The sequence below is a fragment of the Varanus komodoensis genome, unplaced genomic scaffold, assembly GCF_004798865.1.
Source record: "Varanus komodoensis strain SLA01 unplaced genomic scaffold, ASM479886v1 scaffold36, whole genome shotgun sequence".
Classification (NCBI taxonomy): Eukaryota; Metazoa; Chordata; class Lepidosauria; order Squamata; family Varanidae; genus Varanus; species Varanus komodoensis.
In genome coordinates this window covers 4,147,348-4,168,790 of record NW_025335873.1, presented here as the reverse complement: position 1 = coordinate 4,168,790, position 21,443 = coordinate 4,147,348, and the positions used below count along the sequence as shown (strand labels likewise).

The 21,443-nt window shown below is 47.9% G+C and overlaps 1 protein-coding gene across 5 annotated transcripts in view; it reads right to left on the bottom strand.

The window, feature by feature from the left end:
- KCNT1 (potassium sodium-activated channel subfamily T member 1) overlaps positions 1–21,443 on the bottom strand; it is a 112,337-nt gene that overhangs the window by 15,130 nt on the left and 75,764 nt on the right. For all 5 annotated transcript variants that reach the window (XM_044439953.1, XM_044439957.1, XM_044439958.1 and 2 more), the window contains 10 exons: positions 19,924–20,032; positions 17,332–17,440; positions 16,416–16,565; positions 14,556–14,794; positions 8,496–8,712; positions 6,486–6,591; positions 3,273–3,445; positions 2,273–2,344; positions 1,659–1,793; positions 267–378 (listed from right to left, as the gene is read on the bottom strand). In XM_044439953.1, coding sequence (XP_044295888.1) covers positions 267–378; positions 1,659–1,793; positions 2,273–2,344; positions 3,273–3,445; positions 6,486–6,591; positions 8,496–8,712; positions 14,556–14,794; positions 16,416–16,565; positions 17,332–17,440; positions 19,924–20,032 — 1,422 coding nt within the window. The remainder of the gene's footprint in view (positions 1–266; positions 379–1,658; positions 1,794–2,272; positions 2,345–3,272; positions 3,446–6,485; positions 6,592–8,495; positions 8,713–14,555; positions 14,795–16,415; positions 16,566–17,331; positions 17,441–19,923; positions 20,033–21,443) is intronic.

Below are 21,443 nucleotides of genomic sequence, written 5' to 3'. Positions count from 1 at the left end.
CTCCACCTGAGAACCTGGGAAGTCTCCCTGGTTCAGAGGAGATCCCCCCTGCAGCAGCTACATTGCAGCCCCGAAATTTCAGAGCTATTTGGAAGGTCAAGAGTGAGGCGGCTCAGAACCCAGGAATATCAGCCCCGACACTAGTTTTCTTCAGGGCTGGGGATCTGCCAGGGGAAAGCAAGCGGAGAAAAGTGTGATTTCCACACCGAAGGCCACCTTGACTCGGGGACGGCAACGGCTGGAAGCAAGAAGTTCTGTTTCGTTACCTTCTCCAGTTTGGAAAGCGCCAGTGAGTAGCTGTCCTTGGCCCGGAACTGCATGAAACGCATGTTGGATGGGTGCGTCAATTCTGTAATGATGCTGAGGCTTGGGAAGAGCCTGGAAGAGAGAAGCATTTCATGGAAGCCGGAAGAGGCCTTCCGGACCAAGCTCTCCCATTCCCTGATACAGGAGACTTTGGCACAGTCCTAAATGGTGACATGCCTTCTTTGTGATGGTCGCGCCCCCAAAGAGAATCCCAAAATGTGGGCAGCTGTGTTGATTGGCATCATCATTTAACGACAAACATTTAAAAACAGAACATAAAAACTGGCATTAAATGACTCGAATAGCTAGGATGGGTTAATACCACTAAGTCTGTTAACGAGTTACGTGCTGTTCAGAGCTGCTAAGTGGCTTGACATGGAGGGCAATCTTAACCTGGTGCCGGAAAGATAATAGAGTCCAAACTGCAGGGGCCTTGGTCCAAGATTTGGAGGCCACCACGAGAAGGCCCTTTCTCCTTGTTGCCATCCACCGAGCGTCCCTTTGAGGTAATGATCAGAGCAAGGCTGCAGGTAGATGGCAGTTGAGAGGGGCGTTGTACTGCGGTCCTAAGCCATGCATAAGCGCATGCGCATTCCTCAGACACGGTCCTAAGCCATGCATAAGTGCATGCGCATTCCTCAGACACGTGCCTCTGCATGCATTGGGAGTGGAAAACAATCCGAAAATAGTCAGGACAAAGGTTAGTGTAGGAGGTTAGCATGCTGGGCAAGACTGGACAAGACTTCAGAAAGAAACACTTCATCTCAAATTTATCCAGCCTGTTCTAGCAGGTTTTGCCATTTGCAATTGCCGATTTTGCAACTGCCTTTTCAAGGGCAGGCCACCCCAGAAAGCACACTGCATCACAACCGTGGGACAGCTCACATGCATTCTCTGATTTTCTCCAACAGCCATTGCAATCTGCAACTTCAGAATGAGCCGGGGAGTCTGAGGGCAGTGGCAGAGCCGGATGCAAAAAGTCTGAATCAAGACATATCGGAATCAGGGAGTCCGGTGCGTCCTCCCTGTGAGCCCTGCCTTCATACACCAGGGACAGAAAGAACAGCCAGAAAGCTAGTAGTTCCCAGCAGCTCAGAGCTACACTGCTTCTGAAAATGGAGGTTCTGTTGCCCCATCACCAATTCGGAAGGGAAAGCACAGTGCACGCTATTTCGTTTTTTGACACGTCAAATGCCTAAAAGGCAGAAAAAGAACTGATTTGTCAAGCAAGAGCCCCTTTCCTACACCTCTTGGCACAATGGCTGGGAGACAGCTCCCCGTCCTGGACTGCCAGGGCGAGGCAGGGGGCTGGTGTGGGCACTCCCACACTTTCCGAGCATGGCTTGCCTCACCTGAACATGGTCTGGACGTTGACGATGGTCTTGGCGTCCGCCATGTAGTCCTCCTCCGCACTCATGGTGCTCTCCTTGTCCACCACGACCAGATTGTCGGCGTAGATGATCCCGCACTGCAGCAAGCTGTCGAGGCTGCAGGGAGCCGCAAAGAGAAGCGGTGATGCCCCATGGCTCTCGGGGAAAGGGAGCAGCTGATCCGGGGAGTCCCCGGCGAGCCCAGGATTTCTCGGGAAATGCTTTTCTGGTAGAATTTCTTCCTGAACCGTTGGAGGATTTCAGCTTCTCTACCAGCCAGATACTTAGAAGCCACCCCAAACAGTGTTCACAGGCAGAGTTGCTGCCCGGATGATCAATTGGTTACAGAAGATCAACTTAAAGCAAGAAAAACAAAGAACAGAGAAATAGAAAGAAAGGGGGAGGGGGGAGGGAGGAAAAGGAAAAAAGAAAGAAAGAGGGGAAGGGAGGAAGAGGAAGAGGAAGATGGAAGGACGGAAGGATGGAAGGACGGAAGGACAGAAGGAAGGACAGACAAGGCAAGACAAGACAAGACAAGTTTCTATTCCTCATGATACTGCTGATTGACTTTACACTCTGAATGCAAAACCACTTACTTATCAATGGTGCCTTCCATATAATAGACCATCGGGAAACAGCAGATGGCTTCCAGGAAGTGGTGATCAGGCCTGGCAAGGGAGAAAGAAAAAAGTCAGGAGCTTTGCTCTGCTGCCCTGTCATTGCCCTGGCCATGGGATGCCCCTCCTTAAATCTTTGCATGGCCCACCCTGTCTTTTCTGCTCCCGGGTCCTGCACAAGCTTCACGGCCTTACCAAGAAAGCCCTCCAGGGCCAACTTAAGGAATCTTTCACCAGGAAAAGGCATGATTTTAACAGGAATTGAACAGGATTTATATGAGACAAGTGTTTCCCAGGTGCTGTTTTGGAGAAAAATGGCACCTGAAAATGCATGGTTCCAATTTGCACATTGTTTTGCTGCTCCAGATGCATTCTTCACAAGGGGAATACTTAGGACAGACTAACCATCGCAACTGGAGCAGAGCACAAAATGGCCATTGAAAAGGATAGGACAGTCTCATGATTATTGAACTAACTTCTTTTTCAGAGGCATGGTGTGAGAAGCAGGTTAGGCAAGATCGTTTCCCAAAGGCAAATATTCCTTGCAGCTGAGTATGGTAAAGCATATTCAGCACTGACCATATTAGACATGGTGAAGCAGGGAAAGGAAAGACTAAGGTGCATAACTCTGGCAGAATTACAGTTATTTTTATATCTGCATGAAGGACTGAGCTGGCACAGTGCAGAACAGGATCCAGAGAAGTTTATCTGAGCAAGGAGAATTTGAGGAGTATCTTTAAGGGTCTCCATGATACTTAGGCTGTGCCAGAATTCTTATCAATCCCACAGAGGGTCATCTTCAGGTAGAACATTTTTCCTAATCTAGTTTTGCTTGCCAAAGTTGTTTTAGCTTTTATCCTGGACTGTGGTGTAATATCTCTCTCTCTCTCTCTCTCTCTCTCTCTCTCTGTGTGTGTGTGTGTGTGTGTGTGTGTGCGCGCGCGCGCGCGCACATGATCAACTGGGAAAAAGTACTTGCTTATTGTCCAGTAACAGCACGATGGGGTTTAACTCTTTGCGGGACCGATAGTAGGCACGGAGGGGGACAATGAAGTTATACAAGCCGTTCCCGGCAGTCTCAGCCGACACGATGATCAGCTTGTTCTTGAAGCCGTAGGCTTTGGCGTCTTCATAGCTGTTGTGCTTGCAGCCCTGGGGAGACACCGGAGAGATGGATTCATTCAGCCGTACACCCCAGCGCATCCGCGAGGCTCAGCACAGGTGAGAAATGTTTTCCCAAGTTTGCGCTTGGAGGGGGAATGGGTGGGTAGAGTCATCACTCTATTAACCAGTTGAAGGAGTTCATCGGTATTCATTCACATTTTATAGCACGGCTGCTAATTGTGTTCGAAGGAAGGCTCCAGAACTTTTTGTTACAATGCAAACGGTAGATGCAAAAGGAAGGGTAGGTGGCAGGGTCTGCAGTAGACCAGAAAGGGTTAAAGCCCCTCTCTAGGCTTTCATCTAGATCAGCACCGCACCCCAACAAAAACATGTTACATTTGAAGTCTCTGTGCACCAAAGATGATGGCATGAAGTGTGTTTAGTTTGGGCCTGGGAACTCCCAGTTAAAACCTCAGACCTGCTGTTAGGAAACTGGGTGACCCAGCCACTTGGTATGTTCGTATCATTGACCGAGCACCCTTTATTTATTTAAAACATTTCTATGCCGCCCCCATCGCAACAAAGCCTCGGGGTGGCTCACAAGGAATACATAAATGCATACATAAATAATGATAATATAACAATTAAAAAAAATCGTTTAAAAACCCCCGGTGCATTCTCGGCTAAAAATGTCAAAATCCTAATTAATTCAATAATTTAACAATTAAAATAAGTTTTAAATAAAAAGGTCTTTGCCTGGCGCCGAAAAACAAATAACGACAGCGCCAGGCAGAGCTCTCTGGGGAGCGCATTCCATAGATTGGGCACCACCGCAGAGAAGGCCCTCGTCCGGGTGCTCACCCTCCTAATATCATTCACAGAGGGTTCCCGGAGAAGGGCATCCGTTGCTGATCTCAAGGGGCGGGAGGGCATATATGGGCGCAAGTGTTCCATCAGATATTTATACTTCTTTATACAATTTAGCAATGACTTTTAAATATATTTATCTATCAACAGGGGGGTTATTTGGGGTAGGCTGTGCCAATATGGGGACAGAAAGGATTTCACTGCATCTGAAGACAGTCCTAAGGGTCTTGATCTGTGAAGGGTTCTCTTTTTCTCATTCTACCCCTGCAAAACAGAATTCTAGCGCAGAAAAGAACGAAGGGGGAACCTGTGTCTTGATTTCCCAGTTGTCACTCGCATGGGGCTGTCTAGGCCGTTCCTGGGAACTATCCATGGTGCTGAACTTCCTCCACATCGATTCACCACCATGCTGTGCCATGTAGGGCACCCGGGATGTTGCAAAGGAAAGTTAGGCTTCAGTGGGATGAGCAGACGCCAAGACTGGAGTCCTGTGTCCAGTTCTGGGCACCAAGATTTATGGAAGATGCAGAAAAATTAGAAAGAGTGCAGAGAAGGGCAACAAAACTGATCCAGGGTTTGGCTACACTGCCCTGTGAAGAGAGACTCAGAACTGGGCATGTTCAGCCTTGAGAAGAGAAGACTGAGGGGGGATATGAGATCCCTCTAGAAGGACCTCAAAGGCTGTCACAAAGGGGAAGGTCAAGATCTCTTCTGGCTGATGCCAGAATGTAGGACACAGAATAATCAAGTCAAGTTGTGACAACCCAGGTTCAGGCTGGACATCAGGAAAAGCTTCCTTGCTGTCAGAACAATACTATGGTGGAACCAGTTGCCAGGAGAAGTTGTAGGCTTTCCATACTTGAGACATTCAGGGTGGAACTGGACCATCATCTGAGTGGGATGGTGTAACAGGGTGTCCTGCCACAGCAGGGGTTGGACTAGATGGCCTTCTTGGCCCCTTCCAACTCTACTGTTCGATGATTCCATGATTCCCTGGCCATGTGGGAGCCCCTGTCACACACCAGCGGCTGGCTTGCCGATCAGGACATGTTTGACCCCACAAGTCTCTCCACCCGATCACCATCTCGCTGGGAGGAAGGACAAGAAGCAGATGGGAAAGAGCAGCGTGAGATCTGGGCACACCCTTGAGGGTATTTTTGTACATATACTAAAAGTATGCAGGAATCACACCTCAGGGCCTGAAGGAACCCACTGGAGGTCTGACTGCCTTGCTTCCCTCCATCTCACCCCAGTTCATGTAGCTCCAGATAGCGAACTGCTGGAGCAGTTCCCCAGAGATCTGGGAAATATCTGAAGGAAGTCTTTTTCCATAAACACCTGCCCAGACCCCAAGATCATCTGCAGAGCTCCTTCTCCAGGACCCCTCCTTGAAAGAGTCTAGCATGGCGGCTACCAGGAGAAGGGCCTTCTCGGGGGTAGCCCCCTGTCTGTGGAATCTGTTCCCCAGAAAGGTATGTCTAATAACTCTTTATTCTTTTCAGTGCCAGGCTAAAACCATTTTTATTTTCCTGGTATTTTAATATTTGGATGGTTTTATTATATATTTTGTATCTTGTACGCTGCTCTTTTATCCAAGTGCTATTGTGGTATCACTATTGTTTTTTGTAAATCACCTTGAGATTTCATTGTAATATTAGACCATATATAAAAGTTTCAAATAAATAAATAAATAGCTGTTTCTAATATAAGAAGAATATCAAAGCACCCACAGCAAGCCATGGAGGGTCACTTTTCCCAGGAAAATTACACTGCTCTCCCGCACAATTCTCCCCACCCCCAGCCTCGAAAAGTGAGTGAGCCATAAGGGAACATCAAAGCTGGCAAGATGAAAGGGGAGAATGTGGGAGGCAGCGAGACGAAGTGGAGATCTGAGAAACTGGATCCACTGGGGAGAAACTCAGGTGGGCAGGGGGTGAGGGAGGCAGACTCCCTGCTTGCTTCAGTTGGGTGGGATGTGGGGGCTGCCGTTTGATCCACAGCCAACACGCCAGATGTTTCCACACGATAGCTCAACCCTGCCCGCCAGCCAAACAGTTCCTCTGCACCACGGACTTGGTTAAAGTCGCCTGACAAAGAGGCATATTTCGGAGAACATGTGAACTGGCACATGCGCATCCATGCTCAGAGCTGAGTTTTGCAGTGCTTTAATCCCCAAGGAGAGGGAGCTGAGAGTCATGCTCTGAAATGCTGTGGCGCTTACCTTATCCAGGCGTAAACAGCAGAACGGAGCTTTAACAGGCAAAAGGTGGCACAATGTGGGAGAACTTCCAATGTAGGGAGAATTCGGAGGGTAGCCTTTCACATACCTATGGGGGAAAATGAGATGGATCAAGATTTGGGCTGCCCTCGTCTGGGGGGAAAGCAGCCCCTGCTCCCCTTCCCAGTGTTGCTTGGAGCAGGGCATTCTGGGAAAGCTAAAATGGCTGCTTGAGCAACAAGTCTTCATGAGCTCTGGTCACTTCGCCCCGTGCCCCCTCCAAAGCATCAAAGCTCTCTCTCCTCAGCCTATTTTCACAACCTACCAATAGGGTGAGAAAAGTTTACCTAGGAAGGTACGTTATCTCGGCTCTCCCTTCACTTTAAGAAGCCTTTTTGGGGCCATTCCAAACAGCTCAGCCATCACAGAGGTGTCTGCAAGATGGCGCTGTGGAACCACCCAACGTATGAGAGCGTCTTGCTTCCTCCCCCAGCTGCTGAAGGCAGATCCGGGCGGCAACAAACGGCAGAAGGAGGCCACTCAGCAATAGAGTGGAAATGGAGCAGAAACTTAATGGGAGGTTAATTTATGTAAATAGCACATTAGGGCAGGACATAATACTGAATTTGCATGGCAGCCCTTGCAGAGAGTGGTGTGTGGTGCTCTCGATGGGTCTTTGCAGCTACAGTACACAAAGACGGTGCCTTTTTCTGACACTCCATCAAGCACCACGGACCCCCGACCCTTTTCTTGGAGGGCTTCTTGTGGAATCAGACATTCCACACTGTTGTGCAGATGACAAGTCCCCGCAAGGCCTTGAAGACATGTTGTCTCAGGTGAGATCTTTGGATGGGGCTTCATTAGAGATGCACTTTTATCACCACACGCTTAAGATACATAAAAACTCTCTGAGCTTGGCGCTTATCTAGATGGATGTTTTCTTCGTTGGGAAGTGTGGGGAAGGAGGCTGGGAGATGGATCACAAGTCCTCAGTTCCAGGCTCTTCTCCTTCTCCTCCCCAACAGCCCTTCATCATCATCATCATCATCATCATCATCATCATCATCATCATGTATAGGGGACAGAGTCACCCCATACATAAATAATTAACTTATTTAGCTAGGATTAAAGCTGCTGTCCTATCCAAATTTACTTGGGGATAAATCCTACTGAACTTAATGTAATTTATCTCTGAGTAAGCACACCAAGGTTAAAACAAACTGTAATTTGTGAAATGACTGAAGTTGGAGCAAATGGCAGAATCTCACATTTGCACAAAGCATGGAACTTCAGATTTGTGCAAACTTCCTGAGCTTAAAAAATGCGCGACTGCAGCCCATTTTAAAAGTGAAAGAAATCAGATATCATATGCATAATATTGGTGGGAAGAATGAGGGGGTGGGAAAGAGACTAAACAACCATAACCTATATGCACAAATCATAGGAGCCGAACAATCATAACTGAAAATAACAAAAAAATTGTCTGTTTGATGTGTGCAAATCAAGCAACTTTCGCAGAAAACTGTAATGCTGCTACCAAACTATATAAAATGGACAACACATGTTCTTTGTGCAGCAAGGAATGAGTGAGAGAATTAAAAATAGAGAGAGGATGAAAGAAACCAAAATATTTATCAAGGGAACCTGATGAATCTGGAATTACTTTAAGGCTGTGCTAATGCAACCTCATATTTAAAACAAAATATTTTAAACAGTGCAAACCAATTTACTTTACATCTTAAACTGTTTCCTATTGGAATTTTTTAAACTTACTTTTAAGTTTGCATAGTGGAGTTTTAAATTGTGTTTGATTGCACTTGAATTTTCATTGTATCTTCCATATTTGATTAATTGTGAACCGCCCAGAGAGACTGTGACTATTGGGCAGTATTGGAATGGAATGGAATGGATGAATAACTGTCTGATTTGGCACAGTCCAGGAACCAGTTTGACCCCCCCCCCCCCCATCTGTTGTGGTTTGAACCCAGCGTGAGGCATGGAAGGTCCACTGACTCGATCACAGTAAGGCCTTCTTCATCCGACTGCGTCATCTCGTCCTCGGATTGGTCGCTGAGCATGTCACATGGCAAGAGGGAACAGCTATCGGCCACCTCCAGGACCGGGGCGATGCTGGGCCTCCTCTTCCCGGAGCCGTTCTCCGCCGGCAGGGTGAGCTTGCTGCTGTTGATTGGGCGACACTCTGTGTTCTGCAAGTCCATGGCTACCGTGCCTGAAACAGAGGAATTACTACTGCTATTATTCATAATAAACAACAACAATTTATTAGTCTGGCATAAGGCATCAGCTCTTCATCCACTGCATGACCGGGACAGGTAGCCAGGAAAGGCGATTGCAGGCCAGTTGCTCTTGTACAAAAGCATCTTGTCTTGAAGAGGCCCTCCTCTTCACCGTGCCAGGACAGGACGTTAGGCAGGTGAGTACAAGCGACAGGGACTTTTTGTGGTGGCCCCATGACTGGGGAATTCCCTCCCCGTAGAGATTCGCCCAGTGCCATCTTTTCCCATTCTTCCACAGAAGACGAAAAGAAAAACAGGGTGCTGTTCCGCCAAGACACCAGTTGTTGTTTTGTCTCGCAGCCGTTCGCCATTTCTGTGCGTCTGGGACTGATAATCTGGTTTGTGTGATTTTACGATGGATGTTTCTGCATTGCATCTTCCTGGCTGGTGTCCTGGGAACTGCTTTACTATGTAATGGAGCAGAAGGACTTAAATATCCGATCAGCAGCATGCACATATCTACACAGAAGTTCAGTGGAGCTTACCCCAGGGCAGGGGACGAAAGATCCCTTCCAGGGACAGGGGTTCTCATGCATCCAATCCAGGGAAGCTAACAGCAGTTTCTATTCCCTCTGCACTTCTTCCAGATCAGATCCCCCTTCCTGCCCCCCGGCAAACCCCTTTCATCCTCTCCGAGGCAGAAGCCCAACCTTGGAGAGGTTTCCCATGTCCATTGCATTTAGAGTCCCAGGTCGTGGTAGACTATCGGAAACCATGACCTTGTCTAATCTTTCCACAGAACAAAATAACTACCCCACTGGGGGAGACTCTAGGTCCATGAGCTTCACACTAAGACTCAGTCTGCGGGCTCTCTTTAGCTTTTATGGCTTTCCAGAGACTACCTAACTTTTGACATTTTCCTGGTTCCTTTAAAACCACCCAAGCTTCTGCACCCTCACTACACTTTTTCAAATGCCAGGGCACAAGCATTTCTTGACCCGATGGGCATGAATTGACTGCAGGCTTTCTTGTCAACAGCAGGCTAAACATGAGCCAGCAGTGTGATGCGGCGGCCAAGAGGGCAAATGCCACCCTTGGATGCATAGCCAGAAGTGTGGCTTCTAGATCAAGAGAGGGATTACTGCCCCTCTGTATGACTCTGGTGTGTCTGCAACTGGAGTACTGTGTTCAGTTCTGGGCTCCACATTATAGGAGAGACATCGCCAGGTTAGGATCGATCCAGTGCAGGGTCACAAGGATGGTTGCTGGGTTGGGAGGGATGACATTGGAGGAGAGATGGAGGGAACTGGGTCTCTTCAGCCTGGAGAAGAGGAGACTCCGAGGGGAACTTTGAGTGACTTGTAGGGATGTGAGGGGATGTCATGTGGAGGAGGGCAGGGACCTGTTCTTCCCTGCAGTGGAGGGCAGGATGCGGTCCCATGGGGCTAAGCTCAAGGCACCAAGAAGTCAGGAAGTACTTCCTGGTGGTTAGGACCCCTAAGATGTGGAACGGGCTTCCACGGGAGGTGAGGGTGTTCATGGAAAATGAGACAATCACATGTTGGGGATTACATGAGCAGAGCCGGCTGGAGCCGGGGGTCAGACTAGATGGCCCAGGAGGCCCCTTCTGGCTCGCTCTGTTTCTGTTTCTAATTCTCTTGGAACATTGGCAGATGTTTTTCTAGAAAATGGCTGGGTGGAGAAACACACTTTTTAGGTATTGCCAACCCAGTCCCTTCCAGATGGTTTGGATCATGACTCCCATAATCTATAACCACTGGCTCTGTTGGCTGGGGCTGATGGGTGTAGTAGTCCAAAACCTCTGGTGAGCACAAGTCACCTACCCCCACCTTCCATATTCAACAGCATTTAAGTGCCCAGCAGGAACGATGCCCTGGGAGAAAGAGGAAAAGTGCATTTTGACATGTGTATTTTTAAATAGAACTTTTCCGAGCGACTTGCAGGATGTTCTTTATTTCGCAAAGTGATGGTAGGTGGCTTAATTACTGGGGTCACATAAAGCAATATTCTTCAACCCATGGTGCCAAAGCTTATGAGTAACTGTCTCTGCTTGGGGTGTGAATTAAGGCTGCCTTTGAAAGCCAGCAAGTGGTTCTAATTGGAGATCCTGGGGAGATTAGAAGTGGAAGACGAAAACGAACAATCCTTGACCCTGTTCAGAGGAGGAAACAGGAAAGAAGCAACCCTTCAAAGAGCTTTCAGCATGGGCTGAAGACAGGTAAGATTGTATAAGGTCGCAGAACACGGCCCTGGCACACTGCGAAAGCTGGCAAGAAAGGAAATGCGTCTGATCCTGTGAAAACTAATTTCAGACTTTCAGACTTCGTGGCGAGCCCCTGAAAAATTGCAAATACTGCCTAAATGCTGCCCAAATTTGATTTCTTTCTTTGTCATCCTATGCAATGAAAAAAAAGAAGGTATAGCCTTATGAAAAGAAGTCATCCGATGCAGAAAAAATACATTGCTTTCTTCCTCTAATTGGCAGGGTTCATCTTGGAGAACGACCTTTTCTGGACATTGCAAGAAATTTTTGAAACTATAATCCCTGAAGAAGGTCCTAAATATATGGCCAATACACATTGGGCTACTTTAGGAAATGAAACTTCTTATTCTTCAGGATTTTGAGATGTTGAATCTTTATATATATATCTGTTGTTGTTGGTGTTGTTGCATTGTTTTGAATGCTTCTGATAGAGGAAGTGCAGTAATCCTACATTAACAACCCCACCCCCCTAGAATTAGTCACATTTGGGGTCATTTTTGACCCCCAGATGGAAGTGCCTTGGACAAGAAACTTGCTGCCTCTGAAAAGCCTCTGCTTTGGCTGATTTCCCCTCCCTCCCTTTGAGGTTTCAATCAGTGTAAGAATAGTGCTCAATTCTCAGCAAGTACAGTATGTATGTATGTATGTATGTATGTATGTATTTATTTATTTATTTATTTAACACTTTTCTATACTGTCCCATACTTAAAAGTCTCAGGGAGGTTTACAACGAATTAGTCCAAAAATGAAAACAAAAATCTAGAATAACAACAATTGTGCAAACCCAATGTGAAAAAGTAAACCCTAAACTAAAACTAAAACAAATTAGCAATTTAATTTGTTAATTAGCCAGTGGGGTGTCATGGTGAAGAGCGTGGGACTGGGACTCAGAGGATCCGGGTTCGAGTCCCCGCTCAGCCATGGAGCCAACTGGGTGACTTGGGGCCAGTCACAGACGCACAGCCCAGCCTACCTCACAGGGTTGTTGTTGTGGGGATAAGATGGAGGAGGAGAATGATATAAGCTGCCTTGAGCCCTTTGTAGGAAAAAGGCAGGATATAAATTGAAAAATTAGTTAATTAATTAAAATGTCGGGAGAATAAAAAGGGTTTCACCTGATGCCAAATAGATAAAAGCGTTGGCGCCAGGCAAACCTCTCTGGGGAGCGTGTTCCACAATCGGGGTGCCACCACAGAGAAGGCCATCTTCCAGGTAGTCACCCTCTTAATTTCTTTCAAGGACGGCTCCCGGAGGAGGGCCTCTGAGTCATATCTCAAGGGGCAGGAAGGCACGTAGTTTGCTCAGGTTTAATCCTTCCTGCAAAATGAGAAAGCTAGAGAACCCTTATGGCTAATGGGCAGGATAGAAATTTACTAAATGAATAAATAAAAGCTGCAGAACAAGGTTTGGCCCCTTTCATTTCTTTCTCAGCATAACAGTGGTTTGGCTTGCTCTCGTTACAAAATCACAAGAAAGCTTTCCCTCTGTGGATTTTAATTCTCTATGCGGGACGTTTTAGCTGGGAATCTGGGCTTTCACCAGCACGAATAAGGATCACATGGCATCTCTCTTGCGTCTACTTCAGCTGCAAGGGCGTTGTAGGTGTGAAAGGCCTTCCCACGCACAGCCATCTGGCGTGTTAGGAGACACGATGCTGGCCACTCCTATGGCACAGCGCTATTTTCTATATATAGGAAATAGTTCGTACAGAAGTGTTCAAAATGGGACACTTGTGTGAACTGCGCAGGGAAATTCCACCGCTTCTGCCACTCCATCCCAAGATGGTAAAATGGCATACAGATAGGAAAGATGCGAGATGCTTACGGCTGGGAAAATTGCGTGTCTGTGGGAGCCAGGGGAAACCATTTCATCCAATTCCATCCAAGGGAGCAAAAATTCTCCAACAGTGCTCATCATTCCTATTTTAATTAGTATTAGTAATTCGTATTTTAATCGTTGAGCTTAGTGTCAAATTCTGATTTTAACTTGACTCAATGCCTTTTTCATAGGTTTAGCTTAATGTTAAAAATAGTCTAATGTTTCTTATGCAGTGCTTTAAATTGGTTGCATGTTGTTTTCCTATCATTTTCATTTTAAATGTTAATGCTCTATTTTTATAGATTTTAAAAATGTTATGTTGTTTTAATGGTCGGGTAAGTCACTCCGGGAGCTGAAGCGTGAGAGCATGAAGTGGCATATAAATTGAAATAATGAAATAAATAATAATAGTAGTAGTGGCACAAAGACCGTTTTCTTTTTTTTTCTTGAAATCTTCTTTCCCCTTCAGTTGCTGTTGCATTAGCAAACAAGCTGCATGTTGCCTCCTTTAGAGTTTTCCAGACCTAGCATGATTCCAAACTGTGTCCACAGGCAAAAAAGAGAACTGGAGGAGTGCCAAAGTTTTGGAAACAAATTCTGCTAAGTCACTTCCATTTTCTAGACTGGGGAGGAAAAAAGACTCACCATAAACCATTTTGAGAAATTTTAAACTAAGCCTTACAGTTCTGGGCAGCATCGAACATGCCAACTCATGCTTTGGAAATGGGCATTGCTTGTTGCTGATTCTGTCCTCTAAACTTTGACTGATAAAGTTATGCAGCTGGAGCCTTTTATAATTCTCTGGCATCACCAGCCATGTTTTCCTTCCCTCGAGCTGAACACCACCTCATTTTCTTGGGGAATTAATCATTCTGTCCCTCACTGTTTATACACAGCCCTTCAAGGAAGGCAAGGTACATCAACAAGCAAATCACCCTTTGAAAATCGATTGCTGTTGTGCAGGTGGAGAATAAACCAGAGCAGAAGGTAAGGGTGCTGGCAGTGAAACAGCGACACTTCGCTAGATGTTTTGCTTCCTGCCGTGTGTTCAGGCAGGAGAGAAACTAGGTGGTTTGTCACCTCAATGCAAGGGCTCCACGTGCTTTGGTTGGGGTGGGGAGGAACCCGCCTGGTTTTTGCCCCCTCCTCCCAAGTGGCAAGCTCTCATGATGCAGGAAAGAAAGCATCGGATCCACAGTGCTCCCAGATGACCAAGTTATGTGTTGCGATGAGTGTGAGAGAGCTCTGAGCACTCTCACACTCATTGCACGCACCTGCCCAGACCTAGGGTCTTCCTCCCTGCATGGCCTGCATTCATTGCTAAGCCGGGCAGCTGTTCTTTGTGCTTTAAGCACACTCTCTGGCTCGCTACACATCCTGTCAGCTGTCAGCTGACTATAAGGGGCCAATCCCTGCCCACAGGGCGCTATAAAGCTCTAGCTTTGATCCCCGCTCTTCTACCTGAGCAGTCTGTCTCTGCTATGAAGACACATCCTATATGCCTTCTCTCACCTGGTCCAGCATCCTGTACCCTCACCACCTGGGGTGACCTCACTGGACTTACCCCCTGCCATTTGAGAGCCAGCATGGTGTAGTGGATAAGAGTGAAGGACCAGAAGAAGCACTTCATGAATGGGAATCCCCAGAAAGTTAGGAACTAGGAGGCCTAGAGCTGGTTGCAAAATATAGGACTAACTTTTGCAGAGTTGCTGAGAGCAGCTGGGGGAAACTCACCCATGCTGGCGATGATGCTGTGAACCGGCAGCCTGGACGGCCCATCGTAGATGCCTCTCCCGGCAAACCCTTTCCTTTTTTGCTTCTCCTCCTGCTTGAAAATGAAAGCAGAGTTCTCTTCCTTGGTTATGTTGATGTAAAAGCACGTGTCAGAGGCAGCCATAATGTGTCTTGGTCCTGGGTTGAGAAGGATGCTTTTATTCTCTTCCCTTCTCACGCCCATCAAGCAAACACCATACCTGAAAGGAGCATCAAAGGACCTTTGACATACGCGCCTTTGGCAGGACTGAGTGGTGCGTTGTCACGCGTCATAGGCAAGGAGGAATGGAAAGGGAAGCAGAAAACAGCGGTCAGTCGACTGACTGACTGCAGGGGCTATTTAAAATTCTGCTTTTTCACCCAGCAGAGCTTGAGTTGTCCTAGGTCCCCTTCCGAAGTTGCTCATCCGTGTGTCATCAAATCATAGGATCATACAACTGGAAGGAGCCTAGAAGGCCATCAGGTCTGACCCCCTGGGTCACGTCTCCATTCAGGATCCCCAGAGGAGCTGGCCTAAAGCACCCAGGAAGGCACTAAGCTAGCATGCGGAATGATGGAGTCCAGGACATTCAGGACCCTGGACAGATCCCCCGAGTTAAAACTCAGTCAGGAATGGGTGCTGTCCCAGACTTTCCCTGCCTGCATTAACTCCACCCTGTCTGAAGAACCGTATATTTCCGAAAGAGCCACGGCCTCATTCTACAAGTGCTGGGTCCTTTGCAAGGGAAAGGGTGAGAAATGCATCCTCCAATCACACAGATTTCTGTGGATTTGCTGCAAGGCCAGAGAATGAAGCTTGGCACATCTGGCTGAATGCACAGCGAATTGCTCGGGTGCCCAAAGGCCTCCTACACAGCCCTGCAGCGCAATGTGAGAAGGCCTGTAGTAGGTACGATTCTGGACTACGTACATGCGCTTGCTGCCAAGGGAGCTTTGGCGAGCAGGCACCCCAGCAATAAAATCAATCCATCCATTTCCTGAGCCTGATTCAAGGGGCTGGTTTTCCCCACATGGTTCGGGGCTGCGATACTTGATGGAACTCCTCTCCCAGCTGCAATCTACCTGGACATTATGCTCAACGTTTGAGGAATTCCTCCAAGTGCCACTTCTGGGGGAAGCTTGGCTGGTGGCAACGAAGATGGCCTTCTCTGGGGTAGCCCTCAAATGATGGCACGATCTCCCACCTGCTCCCAACAACACTATCTTTTTGGCAGCAGGCTAAGGCTAAGGCCATGCTGAGACACTGAATAGCTTGCCAGGAGATCTTCCCTGGGGTTTCAGGAGGCTGAACTATCCCGCCCTGTCCTCCCTGCTTGATTTGTTAAAATTTGGTTGTAAATGTTCAATGGAATGCCAGAGTGATTTTATTGTTACTTATATTGCATATTGCGTATCATATTTTATTAATTGCTGTAAACCACTCAGAGAGCTTTGGCTACTGGGAGGTAAAGCAGAAAAATGATGACCAATTATTAATAATAATGGGATGCTAATGATGCGTCAGGACTTGCGCTTGCAATCCGATTTCTCCCGTGTCCTGTTTTCTAACCCTGAAACTTGTCAAGCACAGAGGGCATGCCTGGGATGCAGCCCTGCCCACGCCCATCCCATGGGAAGCCCAGCATTTGCTCCCCTCTCCTCTTTCCTGCATCCTTGGAAGACCTGCTGGAGAAACCCCGAGAGGGGCTCTTTGCTTCCTACAAAAGGGGGAAGGCTCGCATGAGTTAACCCTTTATGCTTCTGAGGAAGGATGGCTTTGGCAAGCAGGCCCTTTCCCCCAGGAACGTCTCCCAGATCCAAGCAGCAGTGCCCCATGCTCACTTTTTGTGGGCATGGAAAGACGCGTAGGTGAAGCTCTTCCCCTCGTACTCCATGAAGAACTTGCTGTCTCCCATGCGGATGTGGTAGACCTCGTTGCCGGAACAACGGCCGTACATTCGCTGCCACTGCTCGGGGGATTCCTGGCCCTCTCTGGAATTGGAGGCAGACAGACAGACAGACAGACAGACAGACAGACAGACAGAGTTGATTTCAGAATCTGCGGCATTCTTTGCAGCTGAATGCTCTTTTCCCACGTTTTCCTGTCTTTGCCCCCAGCACTCAGTCTTCATCCTTATTAGGCTGTTCAGGGGTTCTCCCTTCTTAGGATTTTCCCTAAAAGGTTTTTCTATTCCTGAGAATTTTGGCTTTCCCGCCAGTGCTACCTGGATGATGCCTTGTTTATGTTTATGTGTGTGCTACCACTGGGGATCCTAAGTCAGAAAGGGTTTGCTGCTATTATCCAGAACAGACATCATTTGATTTAATTTTAATTCATTATGAAACAAGGGGCAGTAAATGGATAAAAATAAAGTTTATCCTCACGTTTAAAACATTCAAGTCATAAATAGACCAGCATATTAACTAGTAAACATATCTATATATAAATATATTAGACTAATATGCATGTTAAAATATATAATATATTGTATAAAATATATAGATGGCCGTGTGTGTGTGTGGGTGTGTGTGGGTGGGTGTACATACACGGGGGGGGGCATCTCTCCATCTTTGGCCTTAATGGTCTCTCTCCATCTATTGTTGTCCTACTTGGCAATAATGAGTATCCCAGACTTCTTCAAACAACCTCCAGCTATTCTGGACTTCAGCTCCCATCAGCCCCAGCCAGCAAGTCCAATAGCCGGAAGCTCTGTGATGCAGGGGAGGCTGGGGAAGCCCGAGCCAGGCAGCTACTCACTGTCCTCGGGAAGTGTGAACGAGGAGGGTGATGAGCGTGGAGGTTGCCGGACACACACAGTTCAGGGCCAGCATGGCGTACTTGCACTCCTCTTCGCAGACCACGTGATCTGAAATGGGAAACAGCCCTGCAATCGTCCCTGGAGCCCAGTGGAAAACAGCCACGGTGCCCCTGGCCCCTGGCGCCGTCCCCATTCTACTCCAGACCCAGGCCTGGGGAAGCCAGGTGTCCCTCTGCAGGCCTGCCCCCCACCTGCAGCCACCGCCTCGAGCCTTGCTTCCCACGCATCCCCACAGCCCTTCCCACTTAAGCTCCTCTCCTTTCCCCATCCACTGCTGCCTTTCCAAGAAGCCCATGAAAAGACGTGCAAAACCACTGCTCTAGCAACCGTCTCCCTTCGCATTTCACCGGGAGCAATCCAACAGCCTCTCCCGTGAGCTGATACGTGCCGGTTTGTTGCTCACCGGGAATGTGTGAACAGGGAAAAAGTGGTTTTGCTGTGCTTTGTGAATGATCAGGCCGCTTTCAGTCCACCCTCTGCTGATTTCGGGACTCCGATTCGGCATCCTCCACACACACACACACCCTCTGTAACACTGAAGTCCTCTGGAAACATTGGGGTTCTGCAGTGTTGCAGCTTCAGGGCAAAGCAGAGTGTGCCTGACTCCACTCTGCCAGGAGCTGGTATAAGACGTCTTACCAGGTCCAGCTCACACAGCAGGTTCAGGAACGAGCAGTCCTCAGTGACCAGCAGGTTGCCTTCATTTTCACGCCTCTGCTTTGCATTGTAAGGATGCCTCAAAACCCCATCATTCCACCAAAAACATGCAGATGATTGCACTGGGAATGGGTGTGTTTAAGCCACTATTTAAAAATCAGGGAAGTATCACTTCTCAAAGTTAAAAGTGGAAGGGAACAGCTTGTTTTAGGAGCTGCTCAGTGGCTGGGTTCACACAACACAACAAGCATGGTTTTTTACCATGATCTCCCTGACAGACGATCCAGTGGTTTCTCCTTTATCATGGTTTCCATCCTCCCCACTCAGTCCTCCCATTGCAGGCATGTATCCCATCAGCAACTGTGCCTGAAATTCCACCCCAAGGTGCATCACAGCTTGCTATGTCACCTGCCTCTTCCTCATTGGGCCACACATAGAGGCTGGAGGGCTGGAACAGCTCCTGCAGATGCCACTCTTTCCAGGGGACTCTATGGTAGTGGCATAGGAGGACCATGGAAACCAAGGGCCAAACTTACCATGGTAGAATACCATGGTTTGGACAACGCATACATCTTAGGAGACAAGATGTTAGGCAGCTTCCTATTCCCGGTAAACTTGAATCAATGATTCTGAGCTCCACACCACATGTTGGCAATGTGATCGCCAGACGCATTCCCTCATCCCCACTCCTACACCCTTGTCTTAGGAACCCCATCATGAAGCTGTAAATAAAAGGCTATAGACAGCAAATCTGGCAGGACTCTTAACTCAGGTTTGAAGCATGTTTTCTTGTAGAAAAAGCAAGCAAGCGGGGCAGGGCTTTCAGGGAAAAGGGCCTCATTAATTCTCCTTGCTGAACACAAGGCCGTTGCGATGCCTCTTTCAGGCTCCAGCAGCGTCAATGCTATTTCCATCCATTTCTCTGTCTCCAGTTTATGTAAGCACAATAATTGGCCATTCCTGTTCCTTTCTGCTCCATTTTGCCATTTCTGCGGAGCGGGGATTGGGCTCCATGAGGGGTCCAGCTGCTCAGCAAAGCTCACAACGGGGTGCCCAGATCTGATTGGTTTAACATCAAGATTGCTACCCGCCAGCTGGGGATGATTAGGCCCGGGAGATGAAACATACCAAGCTTGCATCCCACACCATCAACAGTGCTTTTGGCTAAGAATTTATTTTTTCCAAAAAAAGGGGTGTGTGTTGGAGCAAGGGGGGGATCTATCCACAAAACAAATGAAAATAAACAAGAGATGCAAACAGGAAATAAAAACCGTGAAGGAGTTACAAAGATGGACCACCAAAGCACAGAGGAATCCAGGAAAGGAGAGTGGAAAGCCCACTTGTTGTGGTGCTGCAGCAACCACAATTCCCATCATTCCAAACCATCATGCCCAGTGAACTGTAACGCCAGGGATGGCAGTTGCCATCCAATGCATCCAGAGGGGTGGAAGGGTGGAAAAGTCTGCCTAGCAGCATCTGACTGGAAAATTTTGCAGTGTCTTAAAGACATTGGCATAAGATTCATGGCCTTTGGCACTGCCTGTTCTCAGAAGGGGGCTTTCTCCTTCCCCATTGCCTGAATATGGCCCTACACATCACCAGGATGTTACCCTGCAACACGTAACGCCCCAAGGGAAACGGAGTCTTGTGGGGGGATCCTGGGGGGGGGGCACCTCCAGGAAACCTCCTTGCAAAGCGACAATTCCCCTAGGGCTGCCACCTCCCAAATCTCATCAAATCTTTGAGGGGAGGAAGGGGTTGCGATGCTTCCAGATGTACGTGCCTGACATCTTTGGAACTGGGCTGTTCTTCCCTCCCCTGTTCTTTCAGCAAACTACCCAGCAGACAAGCCAAGGGTTGAGAAAACAGCTTACCAGCAAATTTGACATGGAATTTATTCTCTGGCTTCAGGATCTGGACGTAAAGGGGACAATTCGGGGCAAAGTCTTTCACAGCCCAGGCCCTTAGAATGGTCTGATGGTCCTAGAAAAGGAGAGACAGATCATCAGGAAGGTGTTTAATGCATCGTGCTATTTGCACCGGTCTCTTTGAATCCTTTGGCTTTCCAGAGGCGTTGGATTTCAAGCCTGCATTGGCCGGGGGTGGCAGCCCAATGCTTCTAAAGGGCGCTAGGTCTTTTTCGAGATTGCAACGTTGTCCAGAAGTGGATTTCAAAATAACCATCAATAACACTTTCAGCACCTGGTCTTTCCAAATGAATGCACCTTGGCACCTTTTAAATGGAAAAAGTGTACCTGAAGAGCTTTCCAATGCCATCCTAGGCACATGTCCACAAAAGGAAGTCCCACAGAGTTCACTCGGACTTAATTCCAGGTAAGTGAGAGCAAGACTGTAAAATCTTCTTACTGCTGACTTCCTCTACCCACCCACAAAAGCTGATGTTTTGGTTGCTTGGATGTGGGCAGTCATTACTTCAGAACTTCCATCCAAAACTGTCACGTACTGATCGAGATTATGTGCCAAACTTTCCTGCTGAGTGCCTTCAGATCGTCTTCAGGTTATGGAGACGCTGTGAGCGAAAGCCCTCTAGCACCGAACACAGTCAAACGCAAACTACACACAGGGGTGGTTCTTATATTCTTTCTGAAAACTTGCTCCCAGGTTGATGGATCAATGAAAACACTGCACACCGGAGTTCCCAGCTGCAGTCAAGGCTGGCGACAGGGACCAGCGTGAGTGTGCCAATGCCAGAGTCCCCGAAGGGCCCACCTGTTGCTGCCGCCCCTCTGAGTCCACCTGGGAAGCCCCATAGCCAATCCTGTCGGTCCCACAGGGCCCTATTTTAAATGACATTGGACTCAGCCAATGAGGGCTCAGGCTGAAGGTAAAGACCACCCTGTGACCTAATTGGCCACTTCTGCCCCAGCTGATAGGTAGGATTACTGCTACTCGATGATGATGATGATGATGATGACGACGACGACGACGCTAAATGGCCCGGTGCTGCCGTGTTTTGCCAGAGATCTGGTCACATGAGGAAGAGGAGAAGCCAAAGTAATGCTAGCGCTCGCTCTCTCTCTCAGTCTGTGTGTGTGTGTGTGTGTGTGTGAGAGAGAGAGAGAGAGAGAGAGAGAGAGAGAGAGAGAGAGAAACCAGCCAATCTTTCTCCTCTCCATAATGGAGGCGAGAAAGGTTGACTGGTTTCTGTTGGCTGAAGTCACCTGCTTCACTGGTTTGCACTGGTTTGCACTGGATTTCCATATCTCTGGATGGCACATTGCACACTGCATGGCATTCTATAGCAATTTATCATTTCATTAGTTATTAACATGTCTGCACATCGCATGGTATTTTTATCACATTCAATTGTCTACATATGGCATTTCAGTAGTTTAAAATTTTTTATCATGTATGCTGTGCTGGGAAGGGTCTA